This window comes from Perna viridis, chromosome 7, assembly GCF_037379345.1.
Source record: "Perna viridis isolate PV_CMFRI_1.1 ecotype Kerala chromosome 7, ASM3737934v1, whole genome shotgun sequence".
NCBI lineage: Eukaryota > Metazoa > Mollusca > Bivalvia > Mytilida > Mytilidae > Perna > Perna viridis.
Window position 1 is genome coordinate 34,130,612 of NC_142451.1, and position 27,497 is coordinate 34,158,108.

At 32.2% G+C, this 27,497-nt stretch overlaps 1 protein-coding gene and 1 pseudogene across 2 annotated transcripts; both read right to left on the reverse strand.

Annotated features, from left to right (window-relative positions):
* Window positions 1–27,375, reverse strand: LOC148612412 (uncharacterized). Of its 2 annotated transcripts, XM_088593833.1 has the most exons (14): window positions 27,222–27,375; window positions 25,004–25,076; window positions 22,272–22,483; window positions 21,840–22,041; window positions 17,353–17,502; window positions 16,360–16,502; window positions 8,244–8,469; window positions 7,345–7,482; window positions 6,858–7,004; window positions 5,139–5,257; window positions 3,001–3,196; window positions 1,721–1,843; window positions 854–1,027; window positions 1–404 (listed from the first exon to the last, which is right to left on the reverse strand). In XM_088593833.1, exons 1-14 carry the CDS (start codon window positions 27,273–27,275, stop codon window positions 127–129), a joined length of 2,235 nt encoding a protein of 744 aa, XP_088449959.1. In that variant the 5' UTR covers window positions 27,276–27,375; the 3' UTR covers window positions 1–126. The 2 variants fall into 2 exon arrangements, with proteins under 2 accessions (XP_088449959.1, XP_088449960.1); XM_088593834.1 differs by lacking the exons at window positions 22,272–22,483; window positions 27,222–27,375 and having other exon boundaries at window positions 25,004–25,023.
* LOC148612413 (uncharacterized) lies at window positions 11,653–13,042 on the reverse strand (annotated as a pseudogene).
* Window positions 27,376–27,497: the final 122 nt, after the last annotated feature.

A 27,497-nucleotide genomic window follows, 5' to 3' on the forward strand; every position in this document is an offset into this window, starting at 1 on the left:
TGCATTGTCTTTTTGTATTCTGCATTTATTACAATAAAAGATAATTGGAAGCATAGTGAAATCAATCCGGAAAAAGACAGAAATACCGAAGTGTCGTTCATGTCTTTTATTCTAATCCATGTAGTTCTATTTTACGACGAAGTTTATTGAATATCTAGACTGAATTGATATGTCATAATCGTTCTGTAAGTAGGGATACCAGAAAATATAATTTGTATTCCAAATGTTGTTATAAATATTGAAACCCATTCCTTTTATGTCATCAACTTTAAATGGGTCAAGAGGAACTGGAAATGGTGAAGGTGATTTGTATTCTGTACCAATCAAAACTAACGGCACATCCATAGATATAAACTGTAATCCCTTTCCTGATTTGTCGATGTAATAGAAACCTGTATCTGTAGCTGAAATATCAATTATTGCTCTTATTTTGAAGATTGGAAGAACAAAAAAAAAAAAACAAAAAACAAAAAAACAAAAAAAAACAAAAAAAAAAAAAAAAAACATACACCTTACCTATCACCAATATACGTTTGGAAACTAAGATTTCCAAATCGTAAATACACGAATAGCGTTGACATTAATTATAATAGCATGTTGCAATCATCTGATTACCGTATGTATTTATTAAAAATCTTAGAAAAACGTGTTTATAACGTACAATATCGAAATATGTAGATATATGAAAGTCATATACTTCTCAAGTGATCAATCAATTTTAGGACTGAACATTCTAGGCATTCATTTTCGAAAAAGATCAAAATCGGTTTATATGTCGTGAAGACAATTTAATATAAATTGTACGCCAATGTATGTCATGTACTTTAGTGACTTTAAGTTATAACTAACATACCATGAACATATTGACTTCCGTTTGTTATAACATTGGTTGGGTCAATGAGATGCCCGATCTTGGATAAAAACCATTTCCGTTTTTCTTCTGGCACTGTTGGTCTGAAGTAGTATGTAATGGACTCGGCCAGGCGAGTGGGCGTTTTGTTTTTAAGAATAATTGTTGCCTCAAAGCCTACCGGCAAATAAATAAAGTTTTAGTTATTGAAAAATATGAGATTAAGATTCGTTGTCATAAAATTAATGGTACATCATGAATTAGTACTTTTTGACGAAAATACGCAGACTTTTTGTACCGAGGTCGACTTTTTACAATTAGGCTGCATGTGTGTATGCCACCCGCGGGTGGGAAAACCGGGTGTTTGATCCCTTTTCTCAATTCGAGTTTTTCGATAAATTGTTTAAATTGAAATGGCCTGCATTTAACAACTGATCGTGATGTATCAGGACAGTGATACGTCAAGACCAGGTGTAAAATTTAGGTCACTTCAAAACTAAACAAACTGCAAGAAATAATCAATTACCGGTTTTTCTTAATAAAATTGTTACTTGAAAAGAATTTTCAAACACATATTCGATATTGGTAATTGATCATTCAACTTTTTATGGAAAAGCCCACGTCTAAACCCATAGGTCAGATAAGGAAATCTCTTACAGCTAAAAATGGAAAATTCTCTTTTTCCTTCCATGAGAAATGAACTTATCAAAAACAAAATCAAAGGAGACTAATATGTCTTCAGTATCTATAACTTTAATTTGGGTACTCAGCATTTCGCGTTGCTTAAATTGATTGATTTTGTACAAAAAAGGTTTTTGCATGGCTTGTACTTGTAATCATATGTTAAAATTTATTGTGTTTACTACTAACCAGCAGGCGAATTACCGTCGGATGTTCTTTCGTTGTAAACTAACATAACTGATTCCGGTGCTCCGTAAAAAGAATGGGCTGTAGCATTTTCCATCACCAATTCCAATACAAGTCTACAGGAATCTGAATTACAGTGAATCATGTGAAAGTCAGAAAGAAAGCAACTATGAATAAAATCGCCCATATAAACATTTTTAGGAAGACTGGGTTTATCAGTTTTTTGGTCATTAGGTTAGATGAAAACAAGAGAATCTGCAAAAAGAAGATTATCAAATAACACAAAACTCCATTTGTAATTATAAAGTAGTATAAACGTAACAGAATACCTCGATCAAACATATCAGTATTTATTTTGGAATTAAAGAACATGATTTGTACCTTTACCAAAAGTTAAAATGTAAAATTTATCAATAAGAACCAATCATGACAAAACAGCAGAAAAGTGTAATTAAATAACTTTTATATATACGAAGTTACAACGCTATACAAGATGAAGATTAACGAGGAACCATGACAGTTGTCAGAAGAAAAACCACATTTTTAACATTGTCAAAAGTCTAAGATACTGTACAACTTAAGCGTTTCATTATAGGTTCCAATGTAAAAGCTGTTCGAATTCAAGGGAAATAGCTTAAATAGTGTTTCTGAAACTTTTCATTCAGAATTGTCAACTTTCCTTTCATCTGTGGCAATATCCCTTCGGCTCCTGCGTATAGAATGTTCATATCACAACTCGTACGTTATGCCAGAGCTTGCCGAAACTACGCAGACTTTTTGTATCGCGCTAGAACTCTAACAAATAGGCTTCTGGAACAGGGTTATGTTGCTACAAGATTGAAGTCATCACTACGGAAGTTTTATGGTCGTCATCATGAACTCGTAGATCGTTATGGTGTATCCATCAGCACCATGAAAACTGATTTATTCAACGGGTCATAGTTTTCTTTTCCTCGTTTGTCTACCCCGGACTTGCCTTTTTATGAGCTACTCGGCGGGTATTTCTAAAAAAGCAGAGGACGCTTACCCTACCGGTGCACCTGGTCCATGCTCCCAGTTTTTAGTGGAGTCCGAGTTGCTCATTTACTTTTGTTACTTTGTATGTATGATTTTAGTTACTTTATGTTCTTTGTTGTGTATGTCTGTTTTCTATGACTGGTCTTTGTCCCTGGATTACATTCTTTTTAATTACTGCTATAACCTTGGTTCCCTTGATTACTCTTATAAGGTACACTATGTTCTAAACAGCGATTAATTCGTTTAAGCATAAACAAAGAACATACCTTGGTCTAGTCTCCACATACGGTTAAGTTTTGTTAACCATAACTTAGATTCAGGTTTTGCATTTTTGGTGGAATTTGGTTTGTCATAACCTGCTCCACCAAAATAATTGTACATGGAAGCCATGTTCTGGAAATCTGACTCATTGTAAGTGCGATAAAGGATAGTCCCCATTGGATAACTCGACGCCCAATTAATCTAGAAAAAATAGGATAAAAACAAAATACAAATTTGCAAAAACCAAAACAAAAAAATGAAACCAGGTATAGGGAGTTTAGAAACAAAACTTAAAATATCATTGTGTAATATACAATGTGCGAGGATTTATATTGATTTATTTTACGTAAAACCAAATTGCTACGAACGAACCCAATTGCATTGATACAGAATATAATGATAATGTAGTTTCTAGAAATACATGTAACATGTAGTGTGATTTATTTTGCGCCATTATGAACAGACAAATCATGTTTTCTACTGATCTGTCAATGCTGAATACTTTGCAAAATGTCTTCAGCCTGCATATTTAATGGAAAATAAACTGCCTTTCTAAGTTTTCCTTAATATCGAAAACCTAATCGTACACATATATTGCTTGTGCACTTGTTGTTAGAACAAACTTATGAAACCATATCATATTAAGAAAAAAAAGCCAAATTTCTCTTCTGTGAATTGGATTTCAAAGGTTAAGGAATAATCAAGGGAACCAAGGTTATAGCGGTATGCAAAAGAATGTAATCCAGGAACAAAGACCAGACATGAAAAACAGACATACACAACAAAGAACATGAAGTAATCAAAATCATACGCGTTAAAATTTATTATTTTAAATACTTTCCTGTTGCTTATGTCGTTTTTGATCTCTTTTGTTTTAGTATTTCTTAAGTGGCAACCTTTAATGGATAAAACAACTTTAAAATTATGAATCTTTAACAAGTCGCTCTGTTTTTTTTTTTTTTTTTTTAAATTTGTTCAAATGATATATATTAACATACATGTATAGTAATAATTTTATGCACCGAACAAAAGTAGCCTGTCTGAAATTGGGCAAGACGACCTATTTTATAATGCTTTTGGTAAATGCTTGTAGTAGTGTTTATAAACCGTCCATGTCATATAATAATTCATTATTCATTATTTGCCTGGAAGATATTCTTTTTTTTATATGTATTATTTTAGTTACCTTATGTTCTTTGTTGTGTTTGTCTGTTTTCCATGTCTTTTGATTTCCGCTTGAATATTGGTTCCCTTGATATCCTTGAATTGCTTATTTAAACTATGTAGCGTTTATATGATGTTATGGACAAATGAATGGTCTTTTTTCTTTCTGTAACACATTTTCCAACATGAACATTATATTAATTTAGACAAGACATCAAAGCGACAAGGGGACCTGTTACCTTTGAGGATAAGTTTTCAACAAATTAGGCAGCAATGTTTAAACGTTTTATATGAAATTTAGAATCATGTAGATTCCTTCAGCACTTTTAACTAGTCAATAAACTGTTGTATGTCTTTGTTCTGTTACCTATTAATTCAATCATAGCAAAAGTTGTTTAAACAATTCTCGTCTAACGTTGCTCTAATTGTAATTAAAAACGATGTAAGGACATACATTTACTACAAAGACATACGGAACTTGAGTGAATTCTCATAACCAAACTACACTGAACTAATAACAAATCATAAAAATACTTGATTACATGATTACTCGTTACAACTGGTTTTATCCGAATTAAATAATTATTGTGACGACTAAATTTGAAGAAGTATACATATTTTTTTTTTCAAAAACTGTCATAACCTCAGCACACTTTGAAAGCTATCGTAGACCTGAAAGGCGGGCTACAATAAACTAAAACTAGATACATTTCCATTCTTTGATAAACTTTTGTGGTTATTTCTAATCCAATTTATCAAATAACCTAATCGGCTTAATCATCCTATTACTTATTTTTATACTGATCATGTTACGTCATTTGAAGGTACAATATGTAACAAAAATATCTGATTGAGCTAATTTGTTGCTTTATGAAAGTTAACTTTTCAAACTTTTAAAAATAATTCACAACATTTCAAATTTTGAACTGGAAATCATACTTTAAAATGTTAACAAAGGATTGGTTTCTCGGAGGTTTACCTTGTTAAAAGGATCATACAATGTATGTAAAGACCCATCACTGTTGAAGCCAATCTTCATTCCTTGATTGCATACAAACACGGTGTTTGTAACTTCTGTTATATTAAGTTGTTGGTAATCTGCATTAACGATTAAAATTCATTCAGTATACAGAATTCACAATAAAATAAAATATAACAAAGAATTGCATAAATATAAAATATAACAAAGAATTGCATAAATATAAAATATAACAAAGAATTGCATAAATATAAAATATAGAATAACTATTAAGAGTTAACGAATGTAAACTTTCTTTTTTTTGTAAACAATGCTTCTTTAAAATCCCATTATTGGAGCGACATGCACAATTATGTACTGGATCTATTTTCCCCGATGTGAATCTGCTCCATTGGGCCCCTTAAACATAGAATTTTGAAATAAAAACAGATTTTTTGAGTAGATTTTCCTACAGTGGCTTGAATAAAACGATAAAATAAAAATTAGAAGGTATCAAGCATTTAGATTCTGATATCCTGGCGATTGAAAGGTAGCTAAGCTTTATGCTGAATGGGCTGACTATATAAAACTGCCTTGCGGTAATTTTTATTACGTTTTAAAACGTGATAGCTGTCTCCAAATAAGTTAGGGTGTATTTAAAAAGGATTGGACTTGAATATCTTATTAGAATCGTTACAATCTTTAAAGGTGTAATAATGACAAGGCAAGAATTAACTCATTGGATTAATACAATTCTAATTCCAAAACATGATGAGCCGATTGGCCTTGAAATTGCTTAGTATTTTTTCCAACTCAATAGCAGGTGTGATAATTTATGCATCTATGTTTTAACTCCTTTCAAACACATCAACAACAAAAAAAGTAAAAACACAAAGTTGTTTAGAGCTTGATTAAAAAGTATTGATAAATAACACAAGACGGTTAAAACAACAAAAAAAAAAAAAGGAGAAAGAAAATAATCAATTTCATTTTGCAGAATCCTCGCTATTCTCGGAAATAAAAATCACATATATAACGTACCAACTATGAATTATATACTTCATAGTCTTGACTTGTTATCATATTGCCATTAAGACGTGGGAAGATTACAATCGGAGAAACTTATCCCGTTTGTTATAAAGTTTCAACTTATTTTTGTCACCCTTATGGAAATAAAGGGATAGGAGCAAAGCAGATCAAGGTGTGGATAGTCTCTTTTACTTAAAAGTTCATTTAGCAGATTAAATATAAGTGTAATCAAGGGAAATAAGATTCGAGCGGAAATAAAAAAAATATATTCCAAGGATAAAAACTAGACAGGGAAATCAGACACAAAACAACAAAGAACATGAAATAACCAAAATAACACGCACATACAACAAAAGTAAATGAAAAACCCACATCATAATAAAAATTGGACGCATGGATACACTGGTAGAGTAAAAGTCCCATGCTTTTCTAGAAATACCCACCAGGCCTGTCAAGTCTGGTATTGAAGAAACTATATAACAAAAACTGTAAAAGAAGGACTGGATTTGTCGCTTTTTCGCTTTTGATTTCTTTTTGTGTGTGAATGTATTCACAATATTAGCCTTCTGCAATTTAAGAAATTGTATTGAATAATTCACTTAACTTGTTTGATTTTAATGTCTGTTCATGCCCAGTTGTTACTTGTTTAGATTTAATCTAGTTTTCTTATTCAAATTTATACAAAATCGAGCAAATATCGTTGACACATACCTTTCACATCAGGTTCTGTTGGATCCGTTTGTGAAAGAAGATATCGTACTATATCAGCTAAAGGGTGATCTTGGAGTTTGTTGAGGGCTATATTGAGAAAATCCCGTTGTTCGGTCCAGGCTATCGTGCAATTTTTATAATTCATCCCTGAAATATTTACACATATCCGAATATGCAACCTAATTGTCTTAATTATCAAATAAAAAGCACATGATTTCAAATAGAAGAGACTTTTTAAAGAAAAAAAAACAGATATGAGCAACGTTTGGAAGTTATTACTTTTAATGAACTATAAAGTATGTATGCACATATACAAAACAGTGTCCTTGAACATTTTGAACTCTATTTCAACTCTCGCATGAAAAAATTACATTGAAGATTATATGACACAACTCAAGTAAAAACAAAAGACACAAATAAATTTTTATGAACCTTACTTTGCAAAACTGTTACTCATTGACAAAATTAAAAATTACATATTTTATACCTTGCTTGGCTTCATTTAGTGCTGTATTTGTCCAGTTGACATCATCCCTTACACTTGGCAATCCCCAAGTATGTTCTGGTACTTTCATCAAAAATCGTATGGCATCTTTAATTCTAGGGTCAGTGTAATTGCATTCCTCTATAAGAAAAAAAAACATATGAAAACGATAATTTGATTTAGCAATTAAAAATCTTTCAAAAGTTATCCAAGGTACAGAATGAGGACTTGTATTGAATGATTGGGACATTTTCTGATAAACAATTTTCAGAAAAAAATAAAATAACAAGTGTACCATGGAGATAACCAGATAACTTTGGAGAAACTATTTTTTGGAAACATATCCCTGTCGTAATTATTTGATGTGACAATGGCTGAAATCCTTCTACAAAACAGGCGTAATGTTGCACTTTGCTCAAACAATTGTTATAACAGGTACCAATTACATAAGTCAAATATGCATTCCTTGAAGGTTTTAAAACATAGTGAGGTTTAAGAGCAGTTCATGGCCAGTAAACAAGGGAACCAAGATTCTAGCGGAAATCAAAAGATCAGACACGAAAAACAGACACACACACAACAAAAAATGTAAATGAGCAACTCGACTAAAAACTGGGAGCATGGACCAGGTGCACCGGTGGGTAAGCGTCCTCTGATGTTTTTCTAGAATTACCCGCCGAGTTGCTCAAAGAAAGTCACGTCCAGGGTGGTCGACAGAGGAATGGAAAACTACGACACGTTAAACAAATCAGTTTTCATGGCGCAGATGGATACATGAGTTCATGATTACGACCATAAAACTTCTGTAGTGATGACTTCATTTTTGTAGCGACAAGAATCGAATACAATGAGAATACAGCAATATCACGGATGGACATTCTGTTAAAAGTTTAGTATCTTACTTGAATCAAAACATAACTCTAAACCAGTTTGAAATGCACGCTGAAATGCAAGTTTGTAAGGATCCGACGCTATCCCTTGTATCCAGGTATTACCGATCTCCTGTGTTATAACTGGCAGTGTGTTCCTATGTAAATGTATAGCTTCAAAAAAGACCTCAAAAGTAGATGCAAAAATATTTGCCGCCGGAAATTGGGATCTTAGTATCTCGTAGTAGTTCAAAATTTCCTTCAAAGAAATCACATTGTTCACTGAATATTTTTATATGCAACTGAAAATTACAAAATTTGTATTCAAATTATAATTTCGTGAATCAATTATACCTACCTGACATATACTACAGAATTTCATTCTCTTCGATATTCAGTTCGTCCGGAAGTTAAAATCAGCTGTTTACTGCTGATCATGTGACTTCCGGTTTCCTTCATGTTTCAATTTTCTTAGGCGCATAGAAAGACACCTTCAAAGAACTGAAACATGAAAGGGGTGGCTAAATTGGGTGGGTTGTTACATATGTCAGGTAGGTATAATTTATTCACAAAATTCGGATTTGAATACAATTTTTGTAATTTTATTTCATAAATTAATCGACCTTGATGAAGTTCTTAAAGCTACTGTCAGCTCTGAATTCACCAAATCAGTTCATATATATATATATATATATATATATATATATATATATATATATATATATATATATATATATATATATATCGGATTAAAAAATTACCATGAACATGTCCCACATGTGATGCATGACTTCCTGTCTTGTATTACAAAATACAAAAGTTACTTATATAACATTTAATCACAATATTTAAAGTGTGATATCGGCCATTAAAATACTTATCATCAACCGAAAAAAATCCATATCCAGCTGCTCGCCGGGTAAGAATTTAAATACTGCATATTCAATTAAACACTTAAAAAATCAACATTCACATCCTTCAAATAAAACTTAGTGAATGTTGAGGGCTGACTCCAATCAGCACTTTCCATTACATTTTTCATTGTTGCTCCTTTAAATAGCGCCCAAGAAGGGCCAACAGATCTAGTCGAATGTCCTTTAATTTTTCTCACTGTTTACTTTTTCTTTTTATATGTCTTGGTTAAAACTGGATTATGAGCATTTTCTAAAAGTCGTTATTGAAACTAAAATACTCTTCTTAACGTCAAATATTACAAATTGGTATACTTTAAAGGCTCAAAGGGAGGTTGTCTCAGCATATCTAAAACGAGAGGTAAATCTCATTCAGGCAACAATTTTCTAACTGGTGGTCTAGTATTATAAACCCCTTTTAATAACCTAATTATATAGGGATGTTGGCCTACAGAAATTTTATCAATATGAGCTAATACTGATGACAACATAGATCGATACCCCGCTATTGTTCTATATTTTAAACCCGACTCAAATAAGTCGGTTAAAAAATTTGCACATGCCTCTAAATTTGCACAATCGTTTAAATTTGCATTTATAATCCTTCTGTGTCCCACATCTCCATGACTGTGACAACAATTTTTAGTGTTCTTTGAAAATCCTTTTGTTTTGAAATTGTTGTCGATGACAGCCATGCAGTCAACTGGAAAATTTCCGGATTCGGATGTGCAATTTTGTTTTTTTTTCAACTGAGATAATTTGACTGGTGGTGCACTCAGACATTGTAACAACTGGGATACAAAGTTTGGCAAGGCCACAAAGATGCTATCAGTATTAGCTGGCATTGATAATTTTGCATGTGCTGAATGGCTTTTTGAATTTGAGACAGAGGGAGGTATGCAAATGCAAACATCTTCTCCCATGAGATTGACAGAGCATCCAGAGCAAATGCTTTTGGGTCTCTTGTCCAAGTGCACTACACTGGAGTCTGTCGATTCTCTGCTGACGCAAACAAATCTATCAAAGGTTTCCCCCATAGATTGACGCTTCACCATTGGATGAAGAGTCCATTCTATCGACTTGACATTGAAGTGGCTTAATTAATCGGCCAAAGTGTTTTTGACACTTTATGTTGTTCTCTATTTCCATGCTATCTGACATAGTTTGACTGATCTTGTCCCCCCTTGCCTGTTTATGTATTGGACACATGTTGTATTGTCTGACCCTTATCATAACAGTATTGGTTCTTAACATGTGAAGAAAATGTTTCACAGACAAAAGAACAGCCTCTAACTCTAGTTTGTTTATATGTTCGGTTTTCATTCTGTCCGGCCAAAGACCCTGAACAGTCTGGTTGTTCAAGTGACCTCTCCAACCTCTCCTCTCCAATGATGCATCTGTTGTTTCTGATGCTTCTAACATTTTGAAAATTCGCCCCTTCAACAGATTTGCATCGTTCAACCACCAACTCAGATGAATTTTCAGGTCCACTGTTGTCTGTATCATGTAATCCAGACTCATTTTCGAAGGACTCCATTGCTGGAGAGATGAAATTGTATAGGTCTCATGAACAAACGACTGTTTGGGATCAATTCCAGACAAGATGCCATCATTCCCAGTACTTTCAGATATTTTTCCCTCTCAGAAGATTGTGAATTTCGATCTTCAATTTGTTTATCCTCTCTTTGTGGGAAACACTTTCCCTTTGTTTAATTTGAACCTCCGCCCTATGTAAGTTATATCTTAAGAGGGGTTTAAACTTGACTTTTCCTTGTTTACTATAAAACCTAGTTAAACAAGGAGATTTAGGATTGACTCTCGATTTTGAATTAAAACTTTTTTTATTTGGTTCACAGCCAACCAATCGTCCAGATATGTTGCTAATCTTATGCCCTGTTTTCTCAGATGAGCTGCAATTGCTGATATTATCTATTGTAAAAACTCTTGGTGAACTTGTTGGGCCAAAACAAATCTTTGAACTGATTAATTTTCCCTTTCACAAAACCTTAGATACTTTCGGTGTTTTGGAAAAATCGGCACATGTAAATAGGCATCTTTCAAATCGAGTTATTCCCCAATCTCCTTGTTTTACTGAATTTTAGACATTTGTCATTGTGTCCATGTTGAAATGCTGTTTCCGAAAATACTCGTTTAAAGACCGAAGGTTTATCACTGGTCTCAGTTCCCTGTTTTTATTTGTAAAAACCGCAATGGGTTTGACCTTTTGCAACAGGTTTGCTTGCATTTGTTCTTAAATTTGCTATTTCTTTTTCTAAAAGTTGAAAATGCTTTACATTTACACAAATTTGTTTTATTCCCTGAAACTGAGGTTTCTGAATAAATTCCAGTTTGTAACCTTCTTTTATTACAGAAAGAATCCATTTGTCGGTTGCTATCTCTTCTCATTTTATTAAGAACTGAGACAAACGACCTCCTACAGGTATCTTCGGAAACAACATTAAATTGCATTCCTTGTCATTGTTTTTTCCTCCTCGAAGGACTTTTCTGTGACCATTGTTGTCAGTCTTTTTCTACGGAAACTGTTTTGAATTTCCTGACTTTCTCTTTTCACTGGCATTGTTTTCTTGAACTTTTGGGATACGAAAAGAATTTATTGAATTATGACCATGTGACTGATTGTCCACCTTTGTTTTTTTCAAAATATTGTTTCTTGTTTCGAACAGAATCAGTGTTAGTTGTAGATTTTCTCTCTTTATTTGCATCTTTATTGTCAAATTTAGGAAGTAACTTAGCACGTGTTTTCTTTTTGTTGATTCTAACTTTTCACCAAATACACCATTCCCAACTAAAGGCCAGTCAGAAATATCTCTGTTGTCCTCAAATGCAAATAAGGATTATCAGTCATGGCCAACTGCCTCCTAATTATATGGTGAAAAGCACCTGTCCTGCCAAATTGATCAAGAGCTTTAATATCAAATGTATCACGCACCTGTTTGATCGCACTATCTAAACTATCAGGCCCTTCTGACAAAATTTCAGTTGATGTACCTAGACTTTGTTGTGTGTACATCTGCATAATAATGCCCATATAAGCAGCCTGTTGACCCCTATATGCAATTTTTTCCACCATCTTGTAGGATTGAGTATACAAACTTTTGCTTGATTTAGAAAAAGTAGCACGTTTTCCATGCTTGTTTATCAAACATGACTTAATCATATCGTCTAGTGACGGTACTTGAAGATACTTCTCTGTATATCTTCGTCAACTGGAAAAGCCTCCTTATTTTCCTCTGAAAAAACTGTGACAGAGTGTGGTTTTTCTGTTCTTCAACTCTCTGACAAAACTTTTTTCTGAGGCTCATCTAAAGTTATACCAAATTTCTTTTCAGATTTATTTGTAACCGCATCTGAACCAAACAAGTCAAAAAGACATTTTTTACCTTTGTCACTTAAATTTTCATTATCTGACTTTGTGTAATCGTCTAATTCTACCAAATTTGATCTTTTCTAAGTATTTACTTGCAAAGAAATTCTATCATCATCAAAATCAACTTCCTCTTCTGATTCACTTTGATTTTGCCTTTGAGACATAGATTCATTTGGTCTTTGTGATCCTCGATCCGGTGAATGACGTCTTTGTGACGAATTCCCGTCGTTTTTATCATCATTGGTAGACCTTTGTGGTTGTACCAAATTTCTAGCGGTCGCTGCCGTAAATCTTGCAAAGAAATCCTTCATGTTTGTGTCGAATGACGTATGGAGTTCTTGCATTTTATTTGACCATTTCTCGTCTAAAAGTTCATATTTGGACTTTTTCTTTCTGCCCGAACTATGTTTACTATGTTTACTAATTGACCTGCTATGGCTAGCCGTTTCCTTTTCATGTATTTCCTCGTCCCCGTTTTTAGCTGATGACATGTCTCCATCGCTAACTGCACTATCGGCCTTAGAATCCAACATTATGTGAATTATATAAAGTAGAACGATATTACAGAGCTGAAAACACGTGTCTTTCGCGCCGTGAAAGAAAATTAAAGCATGAAGGAAACCGGAGGTCACATGATCAGCAGTAATCAGCTGTTTTAACCTCCGGACGAGCTAAATGCCGAAGAGAATGAAACTTTATAGTACATGTGTCAGGTAGGTCGGTTAATTTATGAAATACAATCTAATCGATTTATAATTTATATGACAGGTCTTATATGCCGCAGCTTACTGTTTTTTTTACTGTCTACTGATTATGAAATTTCACGTTAAATTAAATAAACGTATTTTTATAAGTATGATCTTCGATGAATAAGAACAATCAATAAAAATCCTATGAGAGCATAGAGAACACTGGGAGAGCCAAATTTTTGATTTAGCAGAAAAATGTCTTCACAGTGGAAGCAGAAACTGTTTACGAAAATTGCTGGTTTTGTGACATGTTCAGACGAAGGCTTATGAGAGTAAACAAATTTTACAAAGAGTTGTTTATGATGATAAACTGACTGCGGTAGGAACATTGATGTTGCCAGAATTACTGGTAATGCCTCGAACTATAGTTGTTAAATACAGTATCATTTCCCAAAGGCTATTTAGTGATAATGACCTCTACATTAACAAATATTGTGTTTATTTTATTTTTGCCTTTAAACATGGCTATCAGTACGTTAACCTCTTAAAATTTTAACGCACATTAATGAATACTACATGGCAAAGCTTGAATAAATAGGAACAGATTTATTCTTCCCTGATATGCAATCATTTCATTATTATACTTTAGTTATTTGTACAAGACGTTTAAAGAAAGGAACATGCAGTGTATCCTTCTCTACATGTTAATGACGTGAAAATTCTGTCGATAGCCGAATATAGTTCATTAGGGTGTTTTTGCCAACACTGGTTTAAAACAATATCGAAGCGTGAGCAGTGGGATGATTTAAATACGTCAAAAAACAAAAAAACATGGCCTAACCGTGAACACACTAAAAGGAGACGATCTATATATACAATGTGGCGAACCGAATAAAAAGATTACACAAACAAACTTAAGCACCAGCAATATGAAATCCAAGAAAAAATCGGAAGTAATTCTGATTCCGCTAACATATTCTGTAATGATTTTCTCTGCAAATGTTTTACTAGAAAACTTCGTATGAAATTCATTGTCCGTTCAATAAAAATGCCTCACGTAACCTTGAGCTCACATAAAAAAAATGTAAACTTCGTTGAAAGGATCCCGACATTGTTATTTTGTATCACTCGAGGGTGTTGTGGAAATACATTTGTTTTCATAGATTATTTTTTGTCCTACAGATTTACAGCAATAATTATATTTGTGTTTATTGTATTCATCAATATCATTAGTCGAGGTTGATAGAGACCGAAACGCGCGAATTTAGCACGATATTATTTGTACTGTACACTTGTTACCAGAAAAATATTTTGATTATTTCTCCCTAAAAAACTGGTAAAGATAGAAAGGAAAATGGGAAAAGGTATGATAAGATGTTCGGAACCTTCCATGTTAAAAAATTGATATTGTTTTTATATGGTATCTCCGTCAAAACAATGAGTTTGTGAACAAATACTTGTCTAGTATATTTTTATATATTTTTTAAAGTTATCTCCTGAGAATATTTTTAAGACTTAGAAATATCAGGCATTATCTATCTCAAACAAGATATCTTAATTTTTATCTTAATATCAAACGTTCATGCAAAATGTCTTGGTCCAACCTTATGGTGGAGCATATGGACATTTCTACCTAATAATCTTTTCTATAAAGATGATTTTTCCCTAATTATTCCATCCAACAATATTATGAATCGAATTGTGCATAGTTTGAATTTTTTCAAGATGTTTTTATTAAGACGCATTGTTTGAAACTGCCATTTATTGCAAATTTGGTTCTACCTTCAATAAAACTCAATGGTTGTTTTGCACCAATTGAAAGAATGGATATTTCTTCAAATGTACAAAAAAAAATGTATACCAAACAGCGTATACTTTCTTTGACACGAACATTTCAAACAAATTGTACACTCCAAAATTACATCTTAACACAAGACATTCATGCAAAATACTTAATTCTACAGTTAATACCTGATGTTGTTCTTGTCAAAAATATAATTCCAACCTAGTATGCCGATGTTTGGGTTTTTATAAATGATATATAAACATGCATTCAAATTTTCATTAAAATATGAGTATAAAAACATAATTTGAGAGCATTGGTTGTTTCATTCATAAGCTACTTTTCTACGGTATTCTTCTATACACAAAACTTTCCCACGATAGTTGTGTTTGACAGCGTGCGATTAGTTTATTTTATTGTAGAATTCTTTAAGCCAGAAACGACGACACAAACAAATGACATTCGGACGACGGGAGGGACTATCGGTGTTAAATGTCTTTTTTTCTGCTTTGAACCACATAATATCACAGCGAAGATATAAATTTCTCCTCAATAAGTAGATAATGAATTTAAAATTTATGCTTTATATAAATTTGTCCTTCTCATTTGGAAGAAAAAAATTGTTGCACTATTTAAATATTCTCTTTGTTCAAATATGGCTAATATGTAGGTTATAACAATCGATGAAATATCATTATTTTTAAAAAGAAATACGTATGGTATATATATAATTCTTCACATACCAAGCACTATTGATCAACTCAGTGTTCTCAATTATTTCTATTGCCTACAAAAGACGATTTTGGGGTGTCGACAATATGGAAGCTGTTAATGTCCTCAGAAACAGTTTTGAGGAACCCCGGGTTATCTCTGTCGGTTATAAATTTACTGCCTGTATCTTTATTTATCTTAATACTCTCGTAAATTACCAAAAGCATTAAAAGTTAAAGAAATAAAATTAGGATAATTGAAATATTAAAATTGAAAAAAAGTGTTTTTTACTACTTTATCCATTTCCATTAAAAAAGTGGTAAACAAGTATAGATATATTGCCAATTTATACATACTTGATACATATTAATCATCCATCGTCTTCCAAATGCTTTTTATGCAGACATGTCAATAAGATGAGTAATGTACATTTGTTTCTTGACATATTGTACAAAGTGATTTTGTTATTAAAATTGTTAATAATTTTTTTGTGCAAAAAAAATACAAAATTGTAAATTTTATTCTCACAAACCCTCGGGTCGAAACATGTCACAATCACTGGAAATTCTTGACACCGTCACCGTTATTCCAAACGAAAAATTATTTGTCCTGACCGAAAAATTAACGTGTCAGGAAACCTTATACATGTTATATAATTTCACCTTACTTCTACATTCTCAGGCGGGCCGCTATTGTCTGTCCGGAAAGCAAAACATAACGCATCCGGGATGTTTTCGGCAGTGATGCAGTTATCTTTTGAAAGGCCCCCAGGATGTGCTGGATCGTTGCCAGGATTTGATGGGTATCCACCTGAAGCCAGTAATTAGAGACCATCACAAATTTATCAGAAAAATTCAGACTCCAATTATTTGCATTGATATCAAATTAGCCGTAGAAAATCACAAGTGCATTAGTTTTAACATGTTTAATTCGTTTAAGATAAGACCTCTTCTAAACTTATACTAATTAAAAATAAAAATATAAGAATGGGTGATGTTTTTATGAATAGTTAAATAAAAAAAATATTTAAAAATTTCAATGGGAAAAAAACACGTTTGTAGCAAGACAGTACAGTTTTTGATTATAAGTATGAAAATGAATAATGCAGTATAGAAACAACACCTTTTACGAATATCTTGAAATATTATTAGTACCAGTCTTGCATTGCATATCCCTGAGCGGGTGTACGTCAAAACACGGAAGGTATCAAAATATTATGCGTTTTCTTTTTGCCTCTTTACAAACTAATGTTTTGTCAAAATATTTGAACTATGACTTATAAAATAGAGCAAACATAACACTATAAGATATTTCTTTGTGAAGAAAAGTTGACATTATAACATAAAAATGTTCCTCTGAAAATGTTGGTTCGATGATTGCAAATCGAAGATGAAAAAAGAGAAAATGGCTATTTATAGTTCAAGACTAATTTTATGTCCGATCTTCGTGGACTCACCCTCCTTTTTTGCGGGAAATTAATTTTTCGAAAATCCTTAGAAAAGCTACATAAATGAAAGTTTTAATGAATCAATTTACATATTTTTCTTTTAATCCTAAACATATGCACTTCACTATAGATGTTTACGGGACTAGTAATACAAGACTGACACCTTATGTCTGACAGTTTCACCTGTTGGTCGAGCAGACAGATTACACTAACCAGGATGCCAAGATCCAATGATTTCTTTTTCTTCAAACTGCCATCTGAATAGTTTCGGTACTGCGGGTGGACTTGTTCCACTATTAACTCCAACTGATACAGCATATATATCCTTTTCTACCAGCATCGGTATAATAGCTTGAGTCATCCCTCAAACAAAATCATACTAGTGTACGTGCTTTTTCATTGTCGTCAAACATTTCGCTAAGCCTTTATACGATAGTGAATAGTCAACGAAATAAAGTCGTTGGTGCTTGAAACATTTTCTCCACAGGAGGACAGATCGGGTAATAGTAATTGTAATGGTAATCGAACGCAATTAATTTCAAATTATGATGAAATTGCAAGTAACGTGTAATTTTCACAAATCTAAGTTGCAGTTGTGTATAATTGTAAATTGGTTTATTATTTACTAGAAAATGGTTGTTATTTCATGTCCTTTTCAAGTCACAATCAATTATAAACTAAATGTATATGGAAAAGTTGCAATTGTCTTCTTCCCAGATATATTAAGGAAGAATAACTATTGATTTGTTTTAATATATGGTTACGTTAGTATTTCATCCCAGAAATGTGCATTTTGTCAAACGTGTGTACACAAATTACTGTTCTACAATTATCTAAATATCCGTATTAATGTGATTTTTCTATGTTTAACAAACCTATTGTTATTGTTTGACATGGGTCGAAAATTGATATATGTGGAGCTATGCATTCCATCCTTTATTTGTTTATTTACAGCTTAATTGAACAATGATTAACTTAATCACGCATATTCACATTTCTTATAACCTTCAATATCTTTTTACGCGGTTATTAATCTTGCTTTTGATTTCCGGTCTAAATAAACTAAGACAGTTTTTTTGTTTTAACAACTTGATTCTGAGCAGAACAAATGCTGTAAAAATTAATTATTTGTGATCTAACAAAAAAGTGAAAACATTGTAATGTAAAACAAAGATTAAAAGCATATAAAACTACAAACTTTCCACATTTAAAAGGCATAATTTTGTAAAAAAAAATATATTATACAGATATAAATTTGAACGAGAGATATTTTTTTCATATTCTTCTTTTTAATTGAAAGAAATTAATGAATAGAGGTGTCTTAAGTATGGTAAACAATAACTCTCTGATTCGTGTTATTTTTTATCACTTTATAATACTTGTAGAGTTAGTTTATGCATGGCTAACCAAGCTAATTTTACATCTTTTTGAGGTTGAACTTCAATTGCAGTTCATTCACCCCGATTCTAACGTTTTACAGTAACTTTCCTACAACCTTGACACTCTTTTTTTATTGACAAAGCTATTGGGACATTTAAACTGACCAGTTGCTATTGTAAGAGTTCATGAATAGGTAGCCACTCACCCATGAAAATTCACCTGGTCAGGTGTAAGGCAGCCAATACTGGCTATGTTGCACATCATATGGAATTTTCTCAGCTAAGCCTTGTGAATATTACTCACAATGTGTTTTGAGAGAATTTAATGTGTTTTTTTTTACATATTGGTATTTTTTATACTTGCTACACTTGCACGCACAATACCCAAACATACGCTAAACGCTCATCAAATGCACGATAAACGAACGCTTCTATCGTGCGTTTAAACGAACGCTCTTATCGTGCGTTTAAACGCACGATAGAACGACGAGAAATAATAATATTGATATATAATGAAGACAAAAAAAAAAAAAAAAAAAATAGAAAATAAAATTAATGAAATGATATAAATTAGTAATAGCAAAAAATATAAAAATAACAGTTCAATCAATGAAATAATTAAAGTACAAAAATAAATGAACGCCTCTATCGTGCGTTTAAACGAACGCTTCTATCGTACGTTTATAGTGTGTTTAAACGAACGCAAAACGATGTGTAAACGCACGATAAACGATGCACGAACGCTAAAACGGGAAACGTGAACGTCTAAAGGAATATAACACAGAAAAAGTACTAATGTGGAAAATTATAAGTCGTGAATATTGTTTATATTTTTCCAAGAAAAAAAGCTTTAAACCCACAGGTCCCCACGTGGATAGCAAATATTAAATGGTAAATTAAAGTATAATGGTAACACTTTCATGGAATGAACAATAACTTGAAGTTACAATGTTATGCTACTATTTATTTGAATTGTCCCATCTCAAATCTGAATCCATTGAATACTGTTTTTAAATATATGCATTGAAATATACTCCTTTAAAGTATCTACTTAAACAATAGTTCGGATTCTTGTAAATTTCTTGCACATGTTTTAATATTGTTGAAAATATACATGTACAAAAAGTATAATTAGTCTGATGAACTTTAATGCACTTCAGCCACAAGTATAATTCTAATAAAATCATTTTTCACATAAAACACTCAAATCAGAGCTGTAAATCATAGCACTTAATTCAAAACAACAAATACAATGAAAATAAAACAAAGAAATATTCTCCATATAATTCCAGTTACATGTATATCATTGCACGTAATCCCAAGCTGTACTTCCAAAGAAAAAAAAACAATTAATCCAAATCTTTAAAAATAACCATTGCACTAGATCCCAAACTACAATTTACGGTAATGAAAATCTTTGCACTTTAAAAAATGCAATAAATCCCAAACTATTACATTTGAATGAAAATTATTGCACTTTAATAATCCACAAAAATATCAAGGAACCCAGCATTTAAATCCAAAGCAATAAATTCAATGAACTGCACTTAATCCAAAGAAGTTTCAACGTAAATAACGCTTATTCCAAATCTTAAATTTCATTGAAAATCATTGCACTTATAATCCCAAATTATAATTTCAATCAAACTCAATGCACTAAATCCAAAACTATAACACATATAAAAATTATTATTAACATGATACTTAATCTCAAACTATGAACATCAGTGCAGTTAATCCGGAACATCATCATTCCAATGCAAATCCTTCACAAATAACGCACTTAACTCACTTTTAAGCCTACTCATACTCAAAATTAAATAAAATAAATTCATAGCACTATTTCAAAAATTGTAATTCACGTGAACCTCAAAGAGTCTGCATTTTGTATAATACATGTTCCTTAATTATAGTATGAATTACATACTTTCCATACAAGGGCACCTTGGTAGGCCTATTCCAATTTCATGAAGGAAGGAATAAATAATAATTGAGGTCTCATTTTTATAATAATATATAAGAGTTCTGAGCAATGTACTTAAGATAAAATAAATACTTTTATATACTATTCTAAATCATGGTTTTCAACCTTGTCAACAAAATACAAAACAAATTTTAATTTATCAAATTTGAACTCCCCATAATGATGTCACTGTGAGGAAAAAAACCTGTCTTTTATAAGAAATGGTTTGAAAAAGCAATATGTTTTGTATATGACATCTTGAATGAAAATAGAAATTTCCTTTCAGTCATGGAAATGCAAGATAAGCCTAATGTACAGATTGACATTATGGAATATAATAGCATTGTGTCTGCCTTAAATAAGGCAATAAGAAAATTTTAATCTGATGACATTGTTGTATCATATCCTGTTGTTCCATCTTTTTGTACACTAATTTTTAAGAATACAAAGGGAACTCAAGATTCGGTATTCGGTTCTTGTTAAAAATGATTTGACCCCAAATGGCCAAAAAAAATGGGGGACCATTTTAAATGTAGGTCAGCACTCTTAGTTACACTGAAAATTAATTTAAAGTGTACACATGTATGTATATTGTTACCGAGTTCTACCATGATGGTTGTTATATATTGCAATATTGTAAACCATTTTTTTTTTTTTTTGTGGGGGGGGGGGTATTTTGAAATAGTGTATAACAAATCAGCTAGAATATTCCTGTACATTCCTGTTACTAGGTCTGCATATAACCTGTAACCATGTGCTGATTATCTTAAAAAATATAAAAATAAAAAAAAAACTCCCCTCACCAATGAAAATAGAATAGTCCAGGTAGCTGCTTCAGATTTAAATAACTATGAGCTAGCTAAGATTTATTCTACAAAAGATTCATAGGTGATTATTCATCAACTCTTTCAATAGCAACTGGTCGGTTTAAATGTCCCAATAGCTTTGTCAATTCTTTGTATTGTTCAACAGATTGTGAACAAAAGAGTGTCATGGTTGTAGGAAAGTCAATGTAATTAAGAAACTTTTTTATTCGCCCGTTTATTGGTAATGAAAGTCTTTTTATTTTTAAAAATGTCAGTCAGCTGATGTGTCGAATTTAAAAAAAAAATATATAAATATGTACTGAAAACTATAACTGGTAAAATAAACTGTGATGGAGTTTCTTTTCTTTTACGTCAATTTATAGCTTTACATGTTGCTGAATTATGATTTACTTTACGTGAAAGATTGTCAAATATATGACTTAAAACATTTCAATATGGTTTAATTATGTTATATGAAAAAAAAACTAGAGTACGATGCTAGTGAATATTAGCTGCCCGTAATTTATTGGAAACTAGAATTGAAAGTACTACCTGGAACATCGCGTTGGCTCAGGGTTCTATACTTCCTGGAAATGTTAAATATTTTATCTATATCGCTGCTAATGTTCAAACTTAATCCAAGTAAGATTTCATTCATATTCTCCACCTGCATATTCATAGGTCCTGCATGCCACGTTACATCACCAAATTGTACAGCTGTCTTGAAATTTTCTAATTCAGCAGTAGATGGACACTGTAGATGACAAAAGACATCCATATATAATACAGAGAATGGCAACATCATCAATTATAATGACTACCGATTATAAAAACATCAGCTAAAACTAAAACAAAAAACCAAGACGTCAAAATAGGGATAATCCAAGAATGGTACCCCAACGTGAAAATAGAGAAACAAAAACGACGATAACACTTAAAGGGTATGATTTTATCTCATAACATAAGGAGTTTAATTGCATTTACCTTCAATGTAATATTGCTGAGGGTGAAATTCTGTGGACACTCTAAATACAAACTAACTAGCCAAGGATGTGTTGTATATATGAAGCGTTCCTGGTACTGCTTACGTCGGAGTTCTTGGGACATGTTGATAGCTTTTGGGAAATAATCCTCAAAGTATGTATTAAGAATGTTGTTGATAAAACCGGTCTTTGGGATTCCATTGTATCCTACATCTTAAATATCAAATCAGCGATATGTAAAAGAGGAAATTAAAGGTATCAGCTGTAACAGACTTAGAGAGGCAACAAACAAAGCTCAAAATGCGAATAATCACTGATCGCAATCGTTGATAAACGTGCAATTATTTCAGTTTTATACCGATGGGCGCGCTTATGCAATTTGAATAATACAAAAAAAAAAACAACAACAAAAAACTGATCAATCTTATATTTAAATATTATCTGAACTTACATTGTATTTAATAGTTGATTGAGTAAATATCAAATTATGGTGTACAAAAGTTCATACACAAATAGACAATTAAGTTATTTCAGAACAAGAGCATCTAAACAATCAAATAGAGCATGGCGTAGGTTTGTATTGGTCATTGCTGAGCAAGACTATTTTTCATCTACATAAACCAATCGAAGAATGAACTCTCATGTGACACCACACTTGCTATGGGTAGATCACTTTGACTATTAAGTTTCCGGCTAGAGATAACTTCAATATATGATACTCAACTTTTCTAAATTTTGATCAGATTCCAATCCAATGACCTTTTTTTTCCTTCGCAAACTGAACTGTCTAATTTTCAATACCTGAGCTGTTTACAAATGTGTTTATAAGGGGACCCATTTCTAAGTACAAAGTAATCATTCTTAACTCAACACATTTTACCTTCCAACTAATGAAGGGACCTAGTTGCCCACATCTCTACTTCTAGGATATGAGTACAGTACTTTGTCATCTTTATTGTTTGCAAAACTAGATAAAACCAGTAAATGTAGTAATCGGAACTTTTGTGATGTTAACCCCCTAAACTTTCACACAAACGTATTTGACAATACGATAAATACCCACAAATGTTTTGGTTTACCGATAGTAATTTTTGTTATTTCAGAGTTAACTTCAACCAGTTATTTATCATACATATGACGAAAATGGCTATGTTGAATATGTCAACAACCCCATCGGGATGAAAAATATCAGGTCAAGGCCAATCATGGGTCTACATTGAATGACAAGGAAATTTAGACAATTTTATCACACATGCCAACAATGTTCATCCATTAATCAAATTCACCCATGAAATTTCTGACACTAAAATCACATTTTTGGATACTACTACGTTTGTAAAACACGGGGAAATGTCCATGAATTTTCACAGCAAACCAACTGATAGTCACCAATACTTATCTCCCAATAGTTGTCATCCAAAACATTGTACTAAAAGCATACCATACATTCAGGCACTTCGAATTCGGCGTATTTGTTCTGACGATACCACCAACAAACGTCTAGATGAACTCCGTGGTCACTTGTTATCGCGTGGCTATAAATCAACAGATATAGATCGGGGATTTGAACGTGCTAACAAAATTAGCCGTAAAGATCTCCTCGAGTACAAACCTAAGAAAAAGAACAAAAGGTCCCTTTTGTGCTTACATACCATCCAGCCTTTGGGAAACTCTCGAAGTTACTGAATTCAAATTGGAAAGACATTCAAAAACATCCCAAGCTCTCCAAGCTCTTTACGGGGGCCCCGGTCCTGACATTCCGTAGACCTAGGAGCCTAAGAGATGCCCTAGTAAGAGCAGAGATTTCATCTCAGCCCAAACAAAATACAACGGGCCAGTGTCGACCATGTGGAGATAAGAGATGTGAGACCTGTACCCAGATGCTGCACACCAAAACTTTTAAAAGCTACTGTACTGGAAAGGAATTTGCCATTTTTTGCGACGTAACTTGCAAAACCAAAAATACCATATACCTTCTCCAGTGCCGATGTGGTATGCAGTATGTTAGCGAAACAGAACAACCTTTCAACAGGCGTATGAATTGTCATCGCAGTGACTACAAATGCAAACCAGACCTCCCTCTAAGTCGCCTTCTTAGATCTTAGTTAATTGTAACTTTGATAAAAAGACCCTCTTTGTTATTTTCATTCAGGCTCCTCATCAGTTGCTTATGTGATCCTTTGATAAAGGTACAATCACCCACAGCGTACGCGATTCAGCTTCTGAATTTGTTTTGATCTCGAACTTTGTGAGTTTTATGCTCGTTAAGTTTTGTGAGTTTTATGCTCATATAGTTTTATGAGTTTTATGCTGAGGAAGGATATCTGTTATCCGAAATATTCAATTTAAATTTTACCATCCTCTGGTGATGTTAAACATATATATATATACACACTCAGTTTATTTAAGGCACTGAAGAAGGTCATTTGTTGACTGAAAATTTTGCCCATTATATACTTTATTATAGTGTGTTAACATCTTTATCGGTATCGTTGTACAATCCTTTAGACTTATATATATATATATATATATATATATATATATATATATATATATATATATATATATATATATATATATGTATGGTATCATTCTGAATTCAATTTTCGTTCTTGTACACACATTTGTTCTAAAATACCACCCAAATAAGGCATACAATCCACAATTTGTCAACTTACCTTACCCCCCTCTCTACACCCACTTTAATTTCAAAGAAATAATTTAAATAATTACCTAAATGATTCATGAATACTACATGGACGTTTCTTACATACGGCTGGGTTGGTTCAGATTGTTTTGCTTGGACCTGAAACATACACATTAATGTAAACAAACAATGTTAACAAAAATTTCTGATTCTTTTTTTTTAATGAGTAAGAATATGAGAGGATATTGTAGTTTTTCACTAAGCTACTTTTCACTGCAGGGCATCAGCTTCGTTTAACTATGAGAGAGTGTTGAGCATATAGGTTAAATGAAGTCCAAGAGCTAGTCTGGTAATAGGAAAGTTCATAAATTATGCAAATTATTTTTTTCTATATATTTTTAATAATGAGGTACGAGACGCATGCATTATTTCTTATTTTGATTGGAAAATGACGGTGTATAAACACTTATTAAAACTCGTGTTGAAAATAAACCGTCATATTACTTATCTCGATACGTCAGTTGTTCATTGTTAATTGTTAATAATAAATTTGGCACATGATATGATCTAATCGACTTGAATAAATAAACTTAAATGTCTATATCAAATTATTTAGAGATATTGTCAAAGAAAATGTAAAAATATAATTACATACCATTTAAAAAGATAGAAAACTTTATCCAGTTTTTTTAAAGGATGTTGATAGACAAATTGGCCTTTTTTGAAAAACTGATATTGACTGGAAGTCCAACTTATGTCCAAATGAATTTGAATTCATAAAAAATTCCTTTCATAAGTTCAAAAATTATTTTCAAAGTGACAGGTGATCCCTTGAACTTTAATTAGAAGCACAACAACACAAATCTGAATTAAGCTTACTATCAACTGGCTATGTACACAACTCTACGAGACAGTGGACATGATTTGTATGTATGTAAAAGATACTAATTTTATTTAAATGATTACCTACTTTTGGGACAAAGTACAATAAGGAATGACAAGTCGAACAACAAAATACTAAGTGGGTTTCCAATCAATGTTAAACAGACAACTCTTCGTGGCGACAGAATATTAAAGCCAATGATAGTCATGATTTAGTGTATTGTTAGAGGCACCCTACGTAAATACATTGGAAGCTTTCATACAAGGTATGCAAAAAGAAGAATATCTGTTGCTAAACTTCTCGAATTTAAACAAGTTTATCTTGATAACAATTTCACGGCAATTATTGGAGTCTCATTTAGACAATAGAATTTGGATATCCATGAAACATGAAATATTTCGAAAATACTGTAAGAGAATTATCAAACTTGGTAGTTATTGCTTAACTTTTAAATACTACAGGAAACACATATTACACATACAACAAAGAACAATATCGTTGGTGATGGCGGTGGCTTCACTCTGTATATATACTAAATATGATACATACAGTTACAGTGGATATATGGAGTTGTCTAATGAAGAGTTGGCATGAATGAGCCAGAAGCAGTGAAGCAGTCATATTTGACCCTTACGTACATTGTCAATTTTAAATTGTTCCATGCTAGCTGTTCCGCCTAAGAATCAGGCAAAATGTGTATAGCGTTGCATATGAAGGAGAGAAAAAAACGCGGAGATTTTATTGCATTAACCAAGTATTTATACCCGATAACCTCCAGGAATAACCATCAAAGTGTTTGTAAAATTTGCCTCTTTAAGATATTGATAGGTCACTATGAAAAAATGACGGGGAAATTTGTCCGCACTTTTTCCTTATATTAGCAGTAAAAAAATATCTATGTCACAGATACTTCAGTGTAAATTTAAATAACTTTTCAGTTGTTTTCTAGTTATATTGAATATTTATGAGGAATAAAAAGACCAAATTGAGAAATATGATGTGCCATCCATTGCCTGATTCTTACACAGAGTGGTACTTAATTCTTGACTGACTAAAGACGAAAAACTTAAGGAAACAAACATAATTACTTTACATGCTCAAACATTATGGTGACGCAGGTGAAATTATCATTATATGCTCTTACTCATCACGTGTTCTTCTGTAGACTCATACAATTTCCATCAATGCCATGTAGATTTATAACCGCTCTTATTTAATTCATTCATAACCAGTTATTATAGATCTTGTATTTCTATAAATAATTGTAACTATAGCTTTTTCGTGTTGAAAGCATTGAACTTATATAGCAGTTCAAAAGAGTAGAAACAACAAATATATCCTTTTAACTCCTAAACATGGGAAATCAAGGCATTTCGATAAATAAATCACTTAAATAAAAAGATGCAATATAATAGACTTACTGTAAGGAAAACAAACAATCCTGTTGTAATATGAATAGAATTTAAGTAAAACATTTCAATTAAAACTTCTTGTATTCAAAAACATCGGGCGTATTATATATTATCTTCATCTATCAGATATTTATCTACACAGTATACTCATGTTGATAATCTCATAATATTTAAGATAAAGATGCGACGATGTTAAAACTTAGTGTATATGTTATTGTTTCGAAGTTGTACACGGTTTATATATCAACCTGGAGCTAGATCTAGAACAACTTAATTCATTTTCAA